This window comes from Haplochromis burtoni, unplaced genomic scaffold (genome assembly GCF_018398535.1).
Source record: "Haplochromis burtoni strain Fernald_Lab_line unplaced genomic scaffold, NCSU_Asbu1 Contig_110, whole genome shotgun sequence".
Lineage (NCBI taxonomy): Eukaryota > Metazoa > Chordata > Actinopteri > Cichliformes > Cichlidae > Haplochromis > Haplochromis burtoni.
Genome location: NW_024582471.1, coordinates 783,282 through 803,259, shown reverse-complemented (window position 1 = coordinate 803,259; position 19,978 = coordinate 783,282). Strand labels below are relative to the sequence as shown.

The 19,978-nt window shown below is 42.8% G+C and overlaps 1 protein-coding gene across 1 annotated transcript in view; it reads left to right on the top strand.

Moving 5' to 3' along the window:
- The window catches only part of si:dkey-117m1.4 (serine/arginine repetitive matrix protein 1), a 22,418-nt gene extending 2,740 nt beyond the window's left edge, over window positions 1-19,678 (top strand). Inside the window, exons 2-9 of the mRNA XM_005928244.2 lie at window positions 7,756-7,850; window positions 8,150-8,231; window positions 8,851-9,220; window positions 11,017-11,088; window positions 13,321-14,474; window positions 15,242-16,071; window positions 16,229-16,465; window positions 17,828-19,678. Of these exons, the coding sequence (XP_005928306.1) occupies window positions 7,756-7,850; window positions 8,150-8,231; window positions 8,851-9,220; window positions 11,017-11,088; window positions 13,321-14,474; window positions 15,242-16,071; window positions 16,229-16,465; window positions 17,828-18,081 (3,094 nt within the window). The 3' untranslated portion in view covers window positions 18,082-19,678. The remainder of the gene's footprint in view (window positions 1-7,755; window positions 7,851-8,149; window positions 8,232-8,850; window positions 9,221-11,016; window positions 11,089-13,320; window positions 14,475-15,241; window positions 16,072-16,228; window positions 16,466-17,827) is intronic.
- Window positions 19,679-19,978: the final 300 nt, after the last annotated feature.

Below are 19,978 nucleotides of genomic sequence, written 5' to 3'. Positions count from 1 at the left end.
TGTGTGTGTGTGTGTGTGTGTGTGTGTGTGTGTGTGTGTGTGTGTGTGTGTGTGTGTGCGTGCCTTGTGTGGGTGGTATGGTATATGTGAGAAGGGGGAGGAGTGTGTGTGTGTGTTTGTATCTCTTTTATTATTGAGGATTCTGTGTGTGTGAGTGTGTGTTGGAGAGAGAGAGAAAATATTCTGCATGAAGGACAGAGTATATGTGAGGCTTTATTGAGTGAGTTTGTGCATGAGTGTGTGTGAGATTGTGCATAATCCAAATGTATGTGGAGCGCAGAAACAGTTGCGTGACAAGAGGTTGTGTGTCTTTGCATCTGCCAGCACACGTAGTATTTGTTTGTTTGTGGCTGAGAAAGAATAATGGGTCTGATGGAACATGTGTGTATGCGTGCCGTACAGTGGAGGAGAAAATAAATTGTAGCAGATATGCATGAGTTTGAGAATCTGTAATGTACAGATTGAATGTGTGCGTGCTTGCTTTTGTGTGTGTGTAAATGAGGGAAAAAGTGTGTGTGTGTCAGAGATGGAACATGAGACTGTGGGTTTGGTTATTTGAGAGAAACTGAGCGCTGGGGAGAGAGAGAGAGTGTGTGTGTGCTTCACTGAGCTTTTCTATGTGTGTGTGTGTGTGTGTGTGTACACATGTGAGCTTTGGCGAGAGGGGGAGGGGTATGTGTGTGTGCGTGCATGTGAGCTTGGCTAGAGAGAGAGGATATTTGTGTGCACTTTGTGTGTATGTGTGTGTGTGTGTGTGTGTGTGTCAGAGAGTGAGTGTGTTTGCGTGCCTGTAAGCCTGAGAGGGAGGGGTGTGTGTGTGTGAGTGCGTGTGTGTGAGCGCCTGTTTGCGTACCTCGGTGTATGTGTGTGGGTGTGTGTGTTTGTGCATGCATGTGGACTAGGGAGGGGGAGGGATGAGTGTGTGTATGTGTGTGTGTGTGTGTGTCCGCGCACATGTGGACTCTATGAGCTCTGTGTCTGTATGTGTGCTCACGCATATGTGGGTCTTGAGTATGGACTTGTTTGTGTACTTGTGCATGCATGTGGGTTGGCGAGAGGTGTGTGTGTGTGTGTGTGTTGGGAGTGAAGGAGGGAGAGAAGAATGAGAGAATCGATTGAGAGGGTGAGACAGGAATGGAGGGAGATATCGAAGGGTCAACTCGCCGAAGAAGTGGAGGTGAGACAGATTTGGTTGGCGAGAAAGTTCCCAGAAACTCAGTGAACCAGAACTGAATACACAGGCAGACGCTCAGAAGACCCAAAATAATCCAGCAAAATATAAATGGAGAAAAACTTTGGTTTTCTGGAAATAAGCTGCTAACCTGTTGGGAAGCTAAACCTGTCTGTCCCGAGTGGTTTCTGGCAGTATGTAGGCATCACTGCAGAGTCCCCCATGACTGCAGTCATATTCTGATAAGCTATAACTTCATCATGCTGTTGTTATTCTCACGTTGTTATTTAATCATCCGGTTTAGTTACCAAGTATCAGGGGTGTAACGATATTTGCTTCTTTGACTTTGTTTGCTTCAGCGCGCCCTGCGATCCACATAATTGCTGTCTGAAACTGCACCACGTGAGGCCAGATTGAAGTTTTTTTTTTGGGAGCGCACAACCTGTTTTTTGTTTTTTTTAAAATACTGGCTGTTTGTCAACTACAGCGTGAACGCAGAGTTAGCCATCACAGCTGGGCACATAAAGTGCGATTTCTACTCATTTTTTTATTATGTGTTAACTCACTCCCCATTTTAACAAAAAAATTAACCCTTCTGTACATCCATAGCCTGCAAGTGTTCTGCAATTTTTTAAATTCAGTTTTATTTATTTAACGCAAAATCACAACTAGGGCTGGGCCATATTATACCGTTCACGGTAATACCGGTATAATGTTAGGCAACGATAGGAAAATGAAATATCGCGATAGAATGGGAGTAAAACGCGCATGCGCAGTGCCTTTGTTTTCATACGCACATGGCCGATTGTTGAGTGAAACAGATGAACCAGAATTGGTTTGTAAAAATGGTGCAACTTCAGTGATGTGGAACTGGTTTGGTGTTTGTCCGTCAGATACACGACAAAGCACATTTTTTTGCAGAACATGCAAGCGGCCGTCGTTATTGTCGTATTTGTCGGACTAAGATGCTCTTAAATCTGGGAGTAATCTGGGTCCTAAACTCCGTATCTTCAGGTCAAACGAACACTGCAGCATCACTGAGAGTTAAAAACTGTCTAAATTCTTTCATCTTTAATAAAACGATCAGCATTGCTGCTTTACCAGGTGTAACTATGAAGTTTAACTTCCAGGCATCCATGAAAACAAAATTTATTACATTTAACGGAGTTAGAAGTTAGCAGGAAGCTAGCGGAAGTTAGCTCGCTAGTTTCGCTAGTTACCTAAGCATGATATTGCATGTTCTGACTGAGAGATTTCTGAAAAAAATCAAACGTACAGCTCTGCTATCACTTCCAACATAAATGAAGACAGGAAACTAAACAGCAGTGACGTTTGTAGGGTTACTGAAGTTGGGCTAGCTGGTATATAATGATGTGCTACGTGATCGCTAGCGACACAGCTATGTTAGCATAACATGCTAGTTACACTAATCTCACCACTATCCTCTGGATAGAGAACCAAGACCACAGGCATCTCAGACTGTACATGAGGATGAAGGTTAGCCATGGACAGTTGGTGCTTGCTTAGAAGAGTGGGTACCACGCATCCTGGCTCGACGCAGACATAATAGAGTGTGCCTACGTATTGCGACGGAGCTTATAACAGTGAAAGGACACACAGGTTAGATTAGAGAGAGAAAGAACAGGGAGCATTTGGAGGGAACGAACGACTAACGAACTTGTTAAGCAGGACTTGATGAGATAAGTTTAAAGCAGGGTTAAGAAGTTGCACGACGATCAAAGTTTAGAGACAAGAATGCAGTCAGAATGAAAGCTGTGGATGGCTTAGTGTACTGATGACAGCAGGATGCTGTAAACGGACCAAACTTCAGTCAGGAGAACAACTGAGATAATCCATCCACAATACGAGGTTAGTCATTAATATACTGCAACAACATGGGAATAGAGCAGCTGCCAGAGAATTCAACATTAATGAATCAATGGTACAGAAGTGGAGGAAGCAAGAAGAATGAGTTTAATAAAGTTTGATTTATCTGACTGCTTTGTTTCGCTTAATGTGCCTTATAATCCCGTGCACCTTATGGTCCGAAAAATACGTACTGCACACTGCAGTTTAATGTTGCAAAGCACCTCTTTTTAACTTCAGTGGATATTATACATGGTTATGCTCAGGATATGTCAGCCCATTTCTACTGGAAATGCCTTTTGGTTAAACTTTCAGCAAGGAATTTGCATTTGCACTGTTACATTTTTATAAAGCTTTAATGTACATAAAAACCAGCTTCTTGTTTAAGTGAAAATAAATGGAAGGTTGTCTTTTTGCGCTAGTAATGTTGTGGAGTTGTATTTTGTCTCGCATCAATTATATCGTCAGTTATATCGTTATCGCAAATTTTCAAATATATATCGTGATAAATACTTTTGGCCATATCGCCCTGCTCTAATCACAACAACAGTTGCCTTAAGGGGCTTGATGTTGTAAGATGAATACTATAATACAGGTCAGTGCAGTATAATGTATTGTGGCTCCTTAATTTAATCACAATCACAATTATTTTGGTCAGTATTAAGATCAATGGAATTATTTAGGAGTTCTCACTGACTTTGAATAAATAGTGGATTTGTTCAAATTTCAACTATAATGTAAGCGAGCTAAACTGCTGCAGCCAAGGAATGAATTTGCTGGTACAAGTAAAGAAGATGGCAAAGCGCCACAATAGTCGTTTTATCTCACTTATATTGCTTTCATGAATGAACAGTTTAATTGATTGCACAATCCTAGTGCACTCTGATTTCAAGCATAACAATTCCTGTAAAATGTATTCAGATTAAAGCAGATGGCCGAGTTCTCATGCTTACAAAAAAACAGAAAAGTCTTAAATTTGTAACTCTGTTATACTGAGAGTACAGGTGCTATTCATACAGTGTACCTAGATCATTTATTTACTCTTTCTTATGATATGTCAGCAGTTGAATGCTTTAAGTGACAAAAATAAAACTATGACCTTACATGCTGTGATTTTATTTTAATTTTGTTTAGTTTTTGGAAAACTCCTGTTGAGTGAGTCTGTAAGAGTTTTGGAAAAGCCTAGCTAGTTTTTTACGCTATGTCCGATTGATCGAATATGTTTTGAGAACATGTTTGTCTGGCTCAAATTTTGAATATTTGGTTATTAAGCTAAGCGTATTAATTGTCAGTGTGCGACATAACACAGCAGAGTGTTGTCACAAAGCGCGTGTGGGTTGCTGGTTTTCACAGAGGATGTTATTATTGTAACGACTGGTCGGCCGCACGGTTATGTGGCTTTTTAAATTCTGTGATAAGTTGAAGAGCACAACTGTTGTGGAGGAGACGTTTCGGCTTTCACGCACGTTGAAACGCTCTATTGTGATTTGTTGGTGATTACTGGGTTGTTTCTCTTCTTTTTCAGATTTATTTGCAAATCAGGGTTTGTGTGTTTGTTTGGCACAGGCACAGGGAAGCTTAACAAGAGGAGGGGAGAAAATCTACATGTGTGAGTGCAAATGAAGGCGCTCAGTCTTGTTTTACACTATCATAAACACACAGACATGTGCACACAGTATCATGAGATGGGAGTGGAGTGGATCAATAGAAAGACAGTGGGTCTGGTTGATATCGCCTCAGTGACTGTCCTCCCCTCCCTCTGTTCTGTCTCTGTATTATTTTTCTCATTTGCTCCCTTTTCCTACTTTTCTCCCTCTCTGTTTCCTACTGCTTCAGTTTTTTCCTTTCTAGCCCTTTTCCCTTCCTCTTCTGTTTTTTTTATTTCACTCTCTTGTCTGCATGCAAACACACACACACACAGACCCCCACACACACACATGCACGCACTGACAGTAATGAACACTTCAAAATCCAAAGCACGATCTTCCTATGGCCTAGTTTTAAAAGCCTCCAATGTCATGTGAGTGAAAAATAGACTGACGGAAAACAATATTGAGATGTGTGGTAACAGAACTAGCCCAGATTCTGCAGAGGCAGAATCAGTTTGGCTCTTGTGAGTTTGGCTGTTTTGGCGTTGGATTTACTCTGAAGAAGAAAATCTCACACGGCCATACTGGGCTCTCACAGGTGGCGGCATTCAGGCTCCACGGGGGTAATGGCACTCTCTTTAGTTTTGATCCGGGTGTCTCGAGTCCAAACACTCACAAGATGGCAGGCTCTTACTATGATTGATACAGTCATTATGTGTTGTATGTTGATTTGTCTCAGTTTAGTTTATTATGGCTCCTTGACACTCAACAGTACTTAAACTGTATTTATTTATTTACTGAATCTCTTTCTGGGGGAGGAAAGTGGCGGGCTGATTAGGATAATGTGGTATTTTCTCATTTAATGGCAAGTTTTATTCAAATTAAATATCACTTTGACCAGTGGGATTTTTTCTTTTACTTTAAACAATAATAAACCACACATCCCATGCTACAGCCATTTTCACACATGCAATGCAGCCCTGAACGCAGATTTATCAGACAGGGTGAATGTGAGAACGCAAATGTCAGAGGCACTGGGATCAGACACTGGCGGGTCTTTAACCTAGTAGCTCCTTACTACAAAGTCTTATGTGTAGCCAGATTATTCGAACATTGTCTCAGTCTGCAGCCGTTTACCCCCAATGAGCAGGCGTTGTGTGCTGCCTATTGCATGCTCCACGCCGCCTCACCTAAAACCACACAGCGTATTATCAGTAGTGTGAATGCGTCTGTTTCCTGCTGCACGTGAGAAAGGATGGCTGGTTAAAATACCCTGACCATATTTGAAAGTGTTGCAAGTTCATTTGTGAAAATTTGTGACTTAAATTTGGTAAATTTTCATGTTTTCACACTTGCAGTGCAGCCCAGATGGAGGTGCATGTAAGAATGCAGCAGTCTCGATAGCTTTCTACTATAGACTCCGCGTTATGTCTGATAACACACAGAAGAATGTCTCGGATACTACTAATGCGATCGTGGCTCAAGAGTTGGGAGTTCGCCTTGTAATCGGAAGGTTGCTGGTTCGAGCCCCGGCTTGGACAGTCTCGGTCGTTATGTCCTTGGGCAAGACACTTCACCTGTTGCCTACTGGTGGTGGTCAGAGGGCCCGGTAGCGCCAGTGTCCGACAGCCTCGCCTCTGTCAGTGCGCCCCAGGGTGGCTGTGGCTACAATGTAGCTGCCATCACCAGTGTGTGAATGGGTGGATGACTGGATATGTAAAGCGCTTTGGGGTCCTTAGGGACTAGTAAAGCGCTATATAAATACAGGCCATTTACTATTTTTTTATTTTAATGCCATTCACACACATTGAATTATAGGATTGTGGAATGGGAGTAATATGTCCTTCTTCCCGCATGTGGCAAGTGATTGATTATTGATTATTTCAAGTAGTGAGAAACAGTACAGTGAAGACTATCTGCTGTTGTGTGTTACACATGAGAAAGTGTCCTACGTTCATGTGTGAAAGTGGCTTACATCTGTAATTTGTGGTTAGTTTTTCACTCTGTTTCTGATATGAAGTACGCCCTAAAGTTTTTGAATCCTAAAAGTGCTGTTGGTGCATGTAGATGTGCATGCTGTGCACATGATGGGACAATCCCAGTGCTGGCATCAGACTAATCCACTGATCAACAGGTGGTGCTAATGAGCCAAGAACAACAACAAGACCGTAGTGATTAATGCAGGGTCTAATAATTTACAGTTTGCATGAGATACGTTTTGTACGTGTTACTTTTTGTCTTTGTGGCCCCCTTCCACTACAGAAGAATCAAAGATTGAAAAAGCAGCATTAGAAACACATCCATTTGCCGCAGTGGACAGTTTTCATTGTTTTCAGCACTAAGTTTCACTGAACTACAGAGAGCTCTTTGTATGTTGTGACTGAAGTCTTCTCCATTGAAAGTATGAAAGCTGGATGTGATGTCATTGATTGTTCTCGTCATCACCAGTTCAGTGTTTTGAACCTGCATGTGACGAGAGAGGTGCAGGTCTGACTGTGAACCTTCGTGCTCATTGGTTAATTACTAATTAGTCTTTCACACTGTCTGTGGTCTTCTCCAAGGGCTGCACAAACATGGGTAAGCCACATATTTTTGACACTGCCCCCTAGTGACAGCACACAGGCACAACATGTATACCAACCAGTATCTGGAAAGCTGTGAAGGTCAGTGAAGTATAATGAATATAATATAAGGATGGCTAGCTGCTAATTACTGGGGATGTATTTGCCTCTTAATTAAAACTTATTTGTTGCTCCCTGAGCCCTCTTTAATTTCTGAACCTGAATTGTGAGAAAAGACGATTATGTCGTCTTTGCCAAGAGTTTTGTTGGACTTGGACTGAGCGACTTCCTCAGAGTCAGTCGGTGCAGATCGTGTAAAATCCTAAACTCTACTAGATTTTCCTGTTGTTCCAGTCAAACACGGTGAAGAGCTGTTTAAATAACCATGTTCTACTTACTGTGCATTTTTGTTTGCTGATATTGGAGTTAGCCCTCCAATGTGGTCTGCATTGATTCATTAGGTGGCTATCAGTTTATTGATCATATCTGATTGATGTGAAGTTTGGCCAGTAGGCCAATTGATTAAATGATAATTGTGTGCTTTTGTGGGTCTGTTTGTTTTCTGCAGACGTGGCTGTGGGAGGAAGAGAAAAGGGACGCCCGTGAAAGTCTTTGTAACGCCCACTGAGGAGGAGAGCGTGTCTGAACACAGGTTCAGCCCAGGTGTGTGTGTGTGTGTGTGTATTATTATTCTTACAGCAATGACCTGTGCATGTGCATGTTCATGTTTGTGTGTGATATATGTATCTGCATCTGTTGGTGTGTGTTTGTGACTGGTGTGGGTGCAGAGCATGTGACCTAGTTTTGTGTATGTGTCTGTGTGCTTGACTGTGTATGTGCTGCTATGTGCACTTGTGTATGTGCTGCTCCAGGAGATGGGGTGATGCCCTGTGTGTGTGCCCATGTGTTTCCCTGTGCACATGTTTGTAATCCTTTTATACTGACAGTTTCTGTGCTCTCAGGTGAACGAAAGGAGGCAGGAGAGAATAAACGTCCCATGCTGGACAGTCCTTTCTACAATTCAGAGCCTGCTCCTCATCCCTGGTGAGTGTAAATTAAATAGTACTTCCTTTCCATCTTCTAGACAAAATAAATGGTGACTAACCTTCATTAATTCAACTCAGAATTCACCAATCAGAGCAGCAGCATCTGTAAACCCTGGGTGGATGAACTCCTGGCATATTTACTGTTTTTTGTATTTTTTTTTAAACTTTATACATGACTCAAATGACTGATGAATTATAATAATTACTGTATATTCATTTTCTGTAAAGCAGCTACTTTTTTCAGCACTAGGAGCTCAGTCTGAGTGGAGTTTTTTTTCTCCTCCTCTTACCTCATGTTATGTATTTTCGTTGTTTTTTCCTATCAGCCTACCTTTCTGACATGTCTCCCCAATGTGATGTTTGTGTAAAGTTGGTCAGAAGGTTCCTTTGTAAGTGCGCATGCGCCATTAGCGTGCTGCCTGCTGTAACCCTAATTTCCTTCGGGATTAATAAAGTATTCTGATTCTGATTCTGAAACACAGCTAGAAAAGCAGAAACACAACATCTTTCCAGTCCTAAGAAAGTAGGAAAAAGCATAAGGACAGAACAGAATAATAAAAACAATATTATTTTAATAAAGGTGAATTTTACTTCCAATCCTCCACCTCCTTCATCAGTGGTCCATCGGAGCAGGCTCATGACAAGGTCTCCCCCGGACTCAAGCACGGCTCCTGCTCATCCTCTACACCAGCTCTGTCTCCAGCTGCTTCCTCAGCTGCAACACCAACGCCTGTCCCCGCCCCCGCCCCAGCCTCCGCTGCTTCAGCTCAGGCCCCCTCTCTGACCCCTGCGTCCACAGCTCCAGCTGCTCCAACAGCCTCCGCTCCGGCTCCGACAGCCAGCTCTTTCCCTCCCTCCCCTAACTGCCGTATCCGAGAGGTCCACTGCGGCAACCAGGTGCGACTGGTGGTTATTGCCATTCGAGACATCACCAAGGGCGAGGAGATCACTGTGGACTACAGCCTAACCGAGTGGGGCGAGAACCTGGTCAGTGTCATGGCACATATTACATCAAGACTTTTTCTCATCCTTAACCTCACATTAGTGCTTGCTTATGTTAGGGATCCTATAGACAGTCTAACAATGCAGAAAACCTGATGAAATGTTAGCGCTTGTTGCCAAAATTTGGTTCAAGGATTGACTGCTTTTTTCCAGTGTTTATCAGTCGCTCAGGGAGAAATTAGTTTTAAAAAGGTCTCCTCGTCAATAGTAGCCAGGATAGACCACAGCACAGTGCAGCCACAGGACATTTTGTTTTGATTGAGCGTAGCTGTTCATGTTTGCTTTCTCTTTACAGCTCAATCATCTACTTAGCCAAACCTATAACAAAACAGTGTTTTTATGCCTACATAAAAGAAAACTCCCGCAAAAAAAGGATCTGGGCTCACCCCAAAGGAAAACCACCACATTAAAAAAGTAATTTAGTTAAGAATGGAATAGATTTGTATTTATCTAGTGGTCAGGCATGGCAGACTTCATTTAAATAAGGTAACACAGACTTATTATATATGGGCCAATCCTCTTTCTTACATGCAGTCACCCCCAAAGAGCCCATTTTTTGCTAGGAAAAAGCTTCACGCTGTATGTAAAGGATGGACTGAGCCTCTGTGACATCACCTATTTGTTTGGTTTATAGTCACTGTTTTAAAGCCTCGAGCTCAGCTATGTGCGTAATGAGTGAGGGGTGGATCTGACTAAGAAACTACGGACACTGCACACTCATGCAGCTGCGTCTTGTCAATCAAATGTCAGATAGACCATAATATAGAACATGAGCCATCATGTTCATCTTAATAAGACTGAAACTAGCGAGACCACAAATTTATCAAGATAATGTTTACTGAGGTTATGGATCAAATGAGAAGTACTTAGAAGTACTGGACTTATTTTCGCAACTGGAAAAGTGACTCCCCCTGCTGACCATAAGAAATAACGCAGATATACCGCAGATTTTTTTTTCAGCTGTGGAAACCACAGCCATCTTTTATATACACTCTTTGGCTGAAACTTCCTTTTAAGCTCAGGTGGAAATTCAGTTTTAAATCCAAACCCAACCGCTGGTTGAGGATAGGTCAAGGAAAGCCATTCACACTCTGAATATCACTGATGGCTTCAGATAGGCAACCATATGTACTCACATTCTTGGATCAGCTTCAAACACGTATCCCTGTTTCACACACACACACACACACACACACACACACACACACACACACTGCTCACACATTAATGTTACACACACAAGCTAAGCAAGGCATGGGGTTACCATGGTGATGGTTGAGCTCCAGCTTGCTTTCTACCTATAGTGCTTAAGCAACAGTCGCCATGGTTATTGCATGACATCTGTTCTTTTAATGGATCTCATTAGATCAGATCAATTTATTCAACAGGATGATGATACCAGAATCCATTTAGGAAGATTAAATTGACAAAAATGGAGAAATTGACATCAGTGGCTGCAGTGGAGCCAAGGCGGCTCACGCTCTGTTAGACTTTTGTTATTGGTTAATTGATTTGCTCTGTACCCGGCATTCCAGCATGATTGATAATCACATTTTAATTTCTTATGAGAAGCTGACAGTGTTTGAATGCAGGTCTATTTGAACTTCTTTTTGCTTGGCTCGTTATTGAGACTTTTGGCGTCATAATCAACCTTTGCGCCTTGGGCCAACTGTGGAGGGCTATCCTTGTGCTCTCTGAGTGACAGCTGAGTCTGATTGTGATGGCAAACATTAATGTGCAGCGTGCTGGCTGTTTTAATGTGAGTGGTTTGTGTCCCGCAGGGTTTTCGTGGTACTGTTTCTCCCGCGCAACATGACTGCAGCTCTGACACCGAGACCAACAATATCAAAAAGGTAAAAGAAAAACACCACTTGGTTCCTAAAAGCACAAACAGTGATGTAAAAAACAAAACAAAAAACCCTGCAGCGTTGTAATTTTTAAAGATGTGACAAGTAGACTTTGCGCAGCACATGTAGTTACTGGGTAGGAGGGGCTGTTTTTGAAGTCTACAAAGGAAAAGCCACATAAATTTTTTTAAATAGACACTTTTTGAGCACATATCCCAACATGAAAATCTCTGTTCAATCATAACTTCAAGCATTACAAAATATGAAGGTGCTTTAGAAGGTGCTTAAAAGCCAGAGCTTGTCTTCATAAAATCATCCCTTAAGTTTACTTATTGAACTTTTAGATCAATAAGTAAACAAAACAAGTTGTTGTGGCAAAACTAGTCAGCATGAATAAACTTTTAAATTCTATGTTGAATTCTAGGTGATGTCATTCTGCAGTTTAGCAACAGTTAAAAGTTAAAATCTCCTTTTCCTCCATACAAAGGCACCAGGGACTTGTGGGTAGTGTAGTATTTAGATCTGTCAGCCACACCCATATAAAGGGCAGATAAAATGTGATTTGCCAGGAACAAAAGATTTAAAAATGACATTAAAACCAGAGGATCATTACATTAGAGTAGGGGTGGGCAATCTCAGTCCACGAGCGCCGGTGTCCTGCAGGTTTTAGATCTCACCTTGGGTCAGCACACCTGAATCACATGATTAGTTCGTTACCAGGCCTCTGGAGAACTTCAGGACATGTTGAGGAGCTAATTTAGCCATTTAAATCAGCTGTGTTGGTTCGAGGACACATCTAAAACCTGCAGGGACACCGGCCCTCATGGACTGAGATTGCCCACCCCTGCATTAGAGTAATTTCTTGGTTGTCTTTTCACATATCCCTAAATTACTTTCTAAATATGAATGAAATTTTTTTGTTAAATTAGGCTTATAAAGTTTTCTCTATACATTGTAAGTATTAAACGAAAGCAAAATGGGTATTTTTTATATTTTCAACTCATAAAATAATAAACTGGCAATGTCGTATTACTAATTGATGTTCACATGTTTTACTTTCATTGCTATAATAGCATTTTCTGCAAAAACACAGTAACATAAGTAAGATAAGAGCATAGTGGAGTGTATGGTAACTGATAAATAAAAAACAGTTTTTACTACAAGCCACATTTACCCATTCACTGATTCATAAAGAGCATTATTTTATGCCTTAAGGTGCTTTTTTCTATGAATCTCATACTCTCACTCCAGTGGCAATTTGAGGTTCAGCATCCTGCCCAAGTTGTTTTCCATTGCAATAGAGGAACATTTCAGTGTGGGTGGGGTTGTTATAGCAACACGGCCAATAAGTCCAGTGACGTCATTTGTATGCAACGCAAAGGCAACAGTGGTGGACATCAAGTTGATGGTACACCTGCTGCTGAACCTCTGTAGCTCTACGTTGGACCACTGTTTTAGTTCGTGTGTAACAACTTCCTCTCATTGCTGGATTTAAAAAATGGCAGGTTTGATTTTTGTAAAGAAGTCACTCTTATGACTCATTCACTGACGTCACAGTTTTGGCTCGACTTAGCTCACTTGGAACCCCGGATGAGAAGGTACTAAAACAGTACCAGGTATTACCAGTTAATGGGGAACCCTAAAAACTGAGTAGAGTCAAGTGAGTAAAACTAGTGGAAAAGAGGCTGTTGTGCCATGACAGCGTTTCACTAATCAGACTAACAAAAGTTAAACATGCCTTTAGTTGGGATATATTTATGTGAGCAGTGACATTTCAGTTTCATTGGTATGATCTCTAACAGTAATTCTGCCAATAAGTGATATAGTGGACAGCTTTGGAAAACAGCTGTGACTTGGTAGCTCTCAGTGTTTTACAGCAGTTAAAGAAGAGCTGCAGTCATGAACTAAAAGCATCTCAGCTTGGCAACTTGTAGTTTTGTTTTGTTTTTTTCCTGCACATATTGATCCTCAAGGTTTTATCAGTCTTGCCTATTAAAAATTCTGTTGACTATAATGCACTTATTCAAAGCGGATAGGATAAAAGTTAGGAATATTTTTGCAGATCTGTACAACACATATGTCTAAAGGGAAAAGAAAAAGGGTTCAGGAAGGAAATAACAAAGGTTATGAACTTCAGAAGACTTCAGTTATTTGAAAGTGGACAACTTTTGTGGTAATTTTATTACTACTGTTAAAAAAACCCGCAGGCTAACACTTGTTGTTGTTTTTCACGTGCAGGAGGAGGAACCACTCTCCCTGACCACCCAGCAGCAGCAGCGGCAACAACAGCAGCAGGAATATGTCACCCCGTCGTGGTCCCTCTCCCCGTCATCCTCGCCCATCTCCCATTCTGATGCTAGTGACTCAGATGCTGGAGATGAGGACAACTCTAGCCCGCGTGGCCGTGCGATACGCCGGCGAAAGAAACGTCGAGGCACTCCTTCAAAGAAAAAGACCCCCCATCGGACCCCACCGGGGAGGCCGCCGCAAGTCTCCCCGTCGAGCGGTCCTCATCACAACCGTCTGTTTCCTTCATCCCATTCTTCAGCGCAGTCTTCCCCACCCTGCTCGTCTTCATCCACTTCTGTGTCCTCAGCCAAGCCTGTGTTCAAACCTCCAGGTCCTTTGGCTTCCAACACTACATGCAGTGTCACCGCGAATGTCTCCAGAGGAGGAGTTTCCATAGACTCCATGCGCCAAACCTGCGAGTACTGTGGACGCCACTTCCGCTCCCTGGGCCGCCACTTAGATAAACACCATGCTCATCAGCCCGATGTTTGCTCCGCACTCGTCGAGCGCTACACGCAGATGCCCCGTCTGCAGGCACAGAACTCGAACCCGGCCTCAGCTCACACGCACACCCAGCAACGCTCGAAATTGTCACACGCTACAGGACAGAGCCGCGGTTCAGATCTATCACCAGGCAGCGTTCAGGATCTCTCCATGTCTCCGCCCACTCTCATGTCAGGTAACCAATCCCCTGCTCCCTGCAGTAGAAACTCCACCCCTCCTGTTCTGACTCCTCCACGAGGACAGAATGCAGTGCCGGTGTCAGTGCTTAAGAGGAGCCCGCCTCCTGTGGCTCTGACGCAGTCCAAGAAGGGAGCGATGAGGAAGCTTAAGAAAGAAAGGCAGGTGGAAGAGGAGGAGGAAGGCATGGATGAAGATGAAGAGGATGTGGAGGTTGTGGAGGTGAAGAGACCAATAGACGAGGATGAAGTAGAGCTGGTGTGCCCTCAGTCCTTCAGCACCAAGTTGGCCAAAGAGATACAGCCACCAAAAGAAGAGGAGGATGAGGAAGAAGAGGAAGAGGAGGAAGAGGAGGAGGAAAATGGGGTGATGGAGGTAGAAGATGAAAGTGGGACAGAAGATAAGGAAAAGGACTTGCTGAGGTAACTTAGTCAGTGAATGAGTTGTAAAAGTTAAGGGCGTTACACACTGAACGCATTGCGTAAACAAAATTCAGAAGCTGACATGAAGCGATGATGAACTCACAATAAACTCCAAACTATTTGCCTCTGATGCCACCTAACTACACTGATAATCACAAATATTAATTATGTTGTCTGATAACACTGGCCTTCGTTTTTAATTAAATTTTTCATTTACTTTCATTATTTATAAAAAAAAAATAGCTGAGATTTTCAAATGTACCAACACTGTCACTAAAACCTGCCACAATGTTACCACAAGAGGAGTCAGTCTGATCTCAGCCATATACGGCAGCTAACATAGCAATTAACTTCATTTTTTTTCTAGGATTTCTATAAATCTATAAATATAAAAGAAAACAATCATGTGTCTGTTGCACTCTACACAGAAAGATATTTGTATTCACTAGAACTTTACATTTGAGCTCAGCCACCTTCCTGTTTTATATTAATATAAGCAGGGTACAACCATATGGCAGCCAGCTGAGTTGAGTCCCCTCAAGTAGTCCTCATTGACAAAGGCTCATTCAGGCTGATGCTATGGTGGAAGCCTTTCTGCATTTATAAATTAAAGAACAAATAAGTTACCTGCAAACCTTCAAGAATATTTATGAGAGTGACTGCAGTCAGTCCAAGTCAATATTTGGTTTCCTGTATCGATACAGTATCGCCACACTATGCTGTATAGATTTTTTTTTTTTTTAACTACCTACTCCTTTTTTTTGCAGTGGTTCGGGGCGTCACCACATGCTGCCCCTGCTCTCCTCCCTGTCCTCTCTGGTGCTGTACCTCCGCCGGCTGCAGCACTCGGCCTTCTTGTCTCTCTCTCGCCAGCTGCAGTCTGCCGAGGCCTGGCGCCTCCTCTGCCACTCCAGCCTGGCGCTCCTTATCCTGTATAACCGACGGCGTGAGTGTGAGGTCTCTAAGCTGTCCATCAGTGAATATCGGGCCCGTGTTACTCCTCAATGCCCTGTTCCTGTTCCACCTGGTGCCCCTCCAGCTCTTACCCCATTAGAGGCCTCCCTGTCGCCCTTTGAGCGCATGGTGCTTCCTCACCTCCCCAGAGTCGGAGTCCAGGGTAAACGAGGACGTGTGCAACCCCTCATCCTACCTCCTCACTGTGAGCCCTGTCTGGAGCTTCTCCTGCAGACACGGCAGGATGTAGGAGTTGACCCTGCAAACCCATACGTTTTTGCTCGACCCTACCACTCTCCTGCCACGCCACTGCGTGGCACCGATCTGCTGCGCAGCCTCGCTCGCTCCAGCGGTACCCGCAATCCCCGCGCCCTGACCCAGACCAGGGTTCGTCGACAGGTAGCGATCCTAACTCAGCTGCTGCTTCTCGGGGAAGGAGAGGAGCCCGGACAGCTTGGAGGCAGCGCTGTGGAGAGGCTCGAACACTTCCTTGAGAGGGAGTACCACGTGACGCAGAATTGTGCTGGTATTGGCCAGGACCCAGGCCTGATGGGCAGAGTGGGCCGGGTCGTGCTGTGTGGAGAGAGGGATGGAGTACTGTTCAGAGGAATGAGCCTGAACCACATCTGTCTGGAACTGGATGGTGAGATGGATGGACCGCTCGTGAATGAGTGATGTTTTGTCCTTGGATTGTAACTTTTCTTTCAGTTTTTTGTGAATGATTGAGTGTGACTGCAGTTTATTGGAAACAAACATTTTTAACATCAGGCTGATGAAGTTCTCTTCTTTGCTCTTTTCAGTCATGTCAGGAAACTCTGCAGACTCGTACTCGGAGGGAGAATCTGAAGGGGAGAATGTGAAGGAGAAGCCTGAGGTGCACACCCCTGCTCCGGCTCTGAATCCTACACCCACCCTGCTGTATGTCAGGAAGGGCAAGAACAACGGGAGGGTCGGACGACCCAAGAAGCTCAAGAACAACCAGCCACCCCCTCCGCTTCCTCTTGACCCTCCACCCGCAAACCGCAGGAGAGGCACAGGTCAGCCTAAATCAGGTTTATTTGTGTGTCGAGTGTTATGTGCATTTGCACAATGCAATGAGATAGTTGTATGTATACGATTTAAAAATAAAAACACTCACACCTAACAAGAAAATTGAAGCCGAATGCATTTATAACACCATTATTAGAATATGAAAAGGTGAAACGAGGAAGAAAAAAGGAGGGAAAGAAACTTCACAACATGAATGGTTCAAGCTGTTTTGTTTGTCAGAGAAAGTGAAGCCCAAGGTGAACTGGTGCATCTTTATCCCAGTAGGGAATATTCACTGGTTGAGTTACAGGAAATAAAAGCTCAATGTTGAAGTCACAAACATTTGATGTACCAAAGGAGCCTCAAGAAGTTGAAGGTTTAGGAGGTGCAAATAATTAAGATGTTTCGTATGTGAAGTATCTTTAGTTCAGTTTTATTGGAAAGTAATGGATATATTTAGGGGTTTGGGGAATGATAAAGCATAGTATTGCAAACATTGTAACAATACCGACACCAAATATTGCTACTTTATTAAAATAATAACAATTCTCTGGGAATACTATAACCAAGAGGGCATCCAACACTCAACACACTTAGCGTGACAAAGCTATCTCCTCATTTAGAGTAAACTAATAAATCAGTCACATGAGGAAAAATAGGATGTAACCTCCTTGCATCTACAAAAAAATACATAAAAGAAAATCAGCAGCTGCCTGGTAAATGTATTGATGTTTTCTTTTTCCACATTCTGGGACCAATCGCAGTTTGTGGTGACTGATTGGTTGCCCAGAGCTTGAGAGTGGTGGACACCCAAAACCATTTTTGTTCACAAGCCGTTTGCACAGGTCACCTGATAGGAGGAGACCTTTCTGCAAACAGTCACAATCTGACTTGGACTGACTGCAAACAACCTCAGAGACTGTCAAAGGTGGCCTGGTAGCACGTAGCACAAGTGGACATGGTTGGTATCGCTGCACAAAGGATGCAAAAAACACACCAAGCTGTCCCTTTTCAGGACATAATTTTTTACATAGAAATCAGTAGTGTCTTAGTTAATAGCTCCAAATAAAGAGCGATCTCAATAAACAGCAGTTGTGGAATCTGATGGGCACAAAATGTTTCTCTCAGTTTGTCACCACAGTCATTTTTTTCTCTCCAAGTTTGATTTGTTTGTTTCATCACCAGATCTTTATCTTTATCAGACTGGACCTCAGTTTTTATGCTAACATGGAAAAGAAATGTCAGAAAAACAGAAATGTAAATGCTCTCAGCTCTGTATTTTCTCCAGTTCAGCCATAAGCTTTGATTCAGAGTACGAGCTCTAAAAAATCATTTAACCTCTAACTCTGTTCCTCTTTTGTTCACTGCAGGAAAGCGAGGCGTCCTGAAGCGTCCCTGGTCAGAGGCTGAGCGCGCTGCAGTCGAGGAGCACCTGACCCAGAACATCAATGAGCTTCGCGTTCCTGCCAAGGCTGACTGTGAGCGCTGCCTGCAGCAGTGCCCCCTGCTGGTCAACAATCACCGCGACTGGCGAGCCATCAAGTTCTACTGCCACAACCGCATTCAGCTACTGAAGAAGAATCAGCGGCGTGAAAGCGAACCCCAGCCCCTCACTGTCTGCTGAGGGGGCAGGTTTTGGGTGGGTTGGGAGCTCGTAGGATGTTTATTTCGGTGCAGCTGATCAGAGCAGAATCTCAAATGGTACCTGCTGCCCACAAAATGCACTAATTTTGAGAGGACGGTCCTAAATTTAACACCGCTCTCTGGCAGTGCGGTTTGTTTTTGACGTGGCTTCTAATTTGGCACCTGATGGCATTTAATTTTGAGCCATACAAAAAGAAAAATTTGTGCCGCTCCATTTCAAGGTCTTAAAATTACACTAGAGTATTCGTGGTGGTCCTGGTTTTGACGGTTACAGTGGAAGTCTTGTTTAAAAGCAGTGCGCTTGGACTCGGGTGCCGTTTGAGACGTGCCGTGAGAGACCACAGCCTGTGCTGTGTTGTACATGGACATTTTTTTTCCTTCTTCTTACATGGATACACTAAACTGAAATGTAAACACAGGAGGAAACCAATCCCTACAGTGTTGTTATATGAACGTTGTGAAGTAGCATTAGTGTTTTCTGCACTCGGAGACGTTAATAGGACAAATGGCCCGCACTCGGGGGCCACACTTTCCTTCATAGCGGCTTTATAATTAGAATAGACCTAACTTCTGCTAACTGAGAAGAGAATAGCCAGATCTGTCCTCAAACAACTGCGCTTTTTTTTTTTCATACAACTGACTGTGCAATTCTGTTTGCATAATATTTGGACCTTAATTTCCATGTGAGGTACTAGATGATGAATGAGTTATGCTCTTGAAGCTACTATAAAGTTTTTTTTTTTAATTAATTGAAATGAATCTTCATTGTGATGGAGACAATGGGTTTCATGGCAGCGACAATTAAACGGCCTGTGAATGTTGTGAAGTTCTATTTGGATACCTAAGATGTTTAGTTAAATCACAAAGAGCTGTTGTGAAGCCTGTTGTCTTTCACGTCAACTGATACGGATAAATATTTTGCCCTGAGCAACTCTTATGTTTTAGCTATGATTTTGTGTCTTTCTGCCCATTGCACATTTTCATTCAAAGCAGTAAAAAAAGGTGCTATAGGCCAATAAGCTGGATATCACTTTATGTGTGGAGAGGAGATTTCCCTTGGTTGTGTTAAAGGTTACTTAAAAAATGGGCATTTATCAGAGGAGTGATTGTTCTGTGGCGCCACTTTTGTTGCATTGTCTGTCTTGTCCTTTTCAATGGCTAGAGCTCCTCCTCCTCTTTCTCTGTCCTTTCCCAGCCACACTACACAGTTTGCAGCTCGACCAGATTTTTATTTTTCAGTGTTGCTGGAAATCTGTGTCCATCAGAGTAAAACCTCCATAAAACCTCAAAATGGATACTTGAAGTAATTTAAACCTTTTGCAGAATCTTTGACCTTATCTCGCTCTAGCCTTGCCAGTTACATTGTACATAACAAATATATTATCATTGAGCTAACTGGTTGTTTGTGCTAGGCATTATGTAGCTTTCTCCATTTACAAGGTGTTGCTATCTGTACATAAGGCAGTTTTGTAAATACTCTACAGAGAAACAAAGAAAAAACACAATGTATGACATGCCTTGGTTATTGTGTTATGTTTTTTCTTTTTTATAAGTCTTATAAAAACTTAAAGATCTACGATTTGTGTTGTGGTTATTTAAAAAGCTGAAGTGTGTTGTGGTTATTTAAAAAGCTGAAGTGTTTTATTCTGTTGGAAAAGAAACACTAGAAACACTAATGTCACCGGGTCTTAACTCAATGAAGCACCTACACTTACAGGCCACTAAAGCACAGTAGTGTGAAAAAGTGATTGCACTGTTTATTTTTATTTATTTATTTTTCGCCTGTCCCGTTTGGTTCTTTTGCCATCAGAATTATTGTCTAAAATTAAAGAAAGATGCCCAACAGATTTACTTTCCCAAATTTGATTCATCTTTGC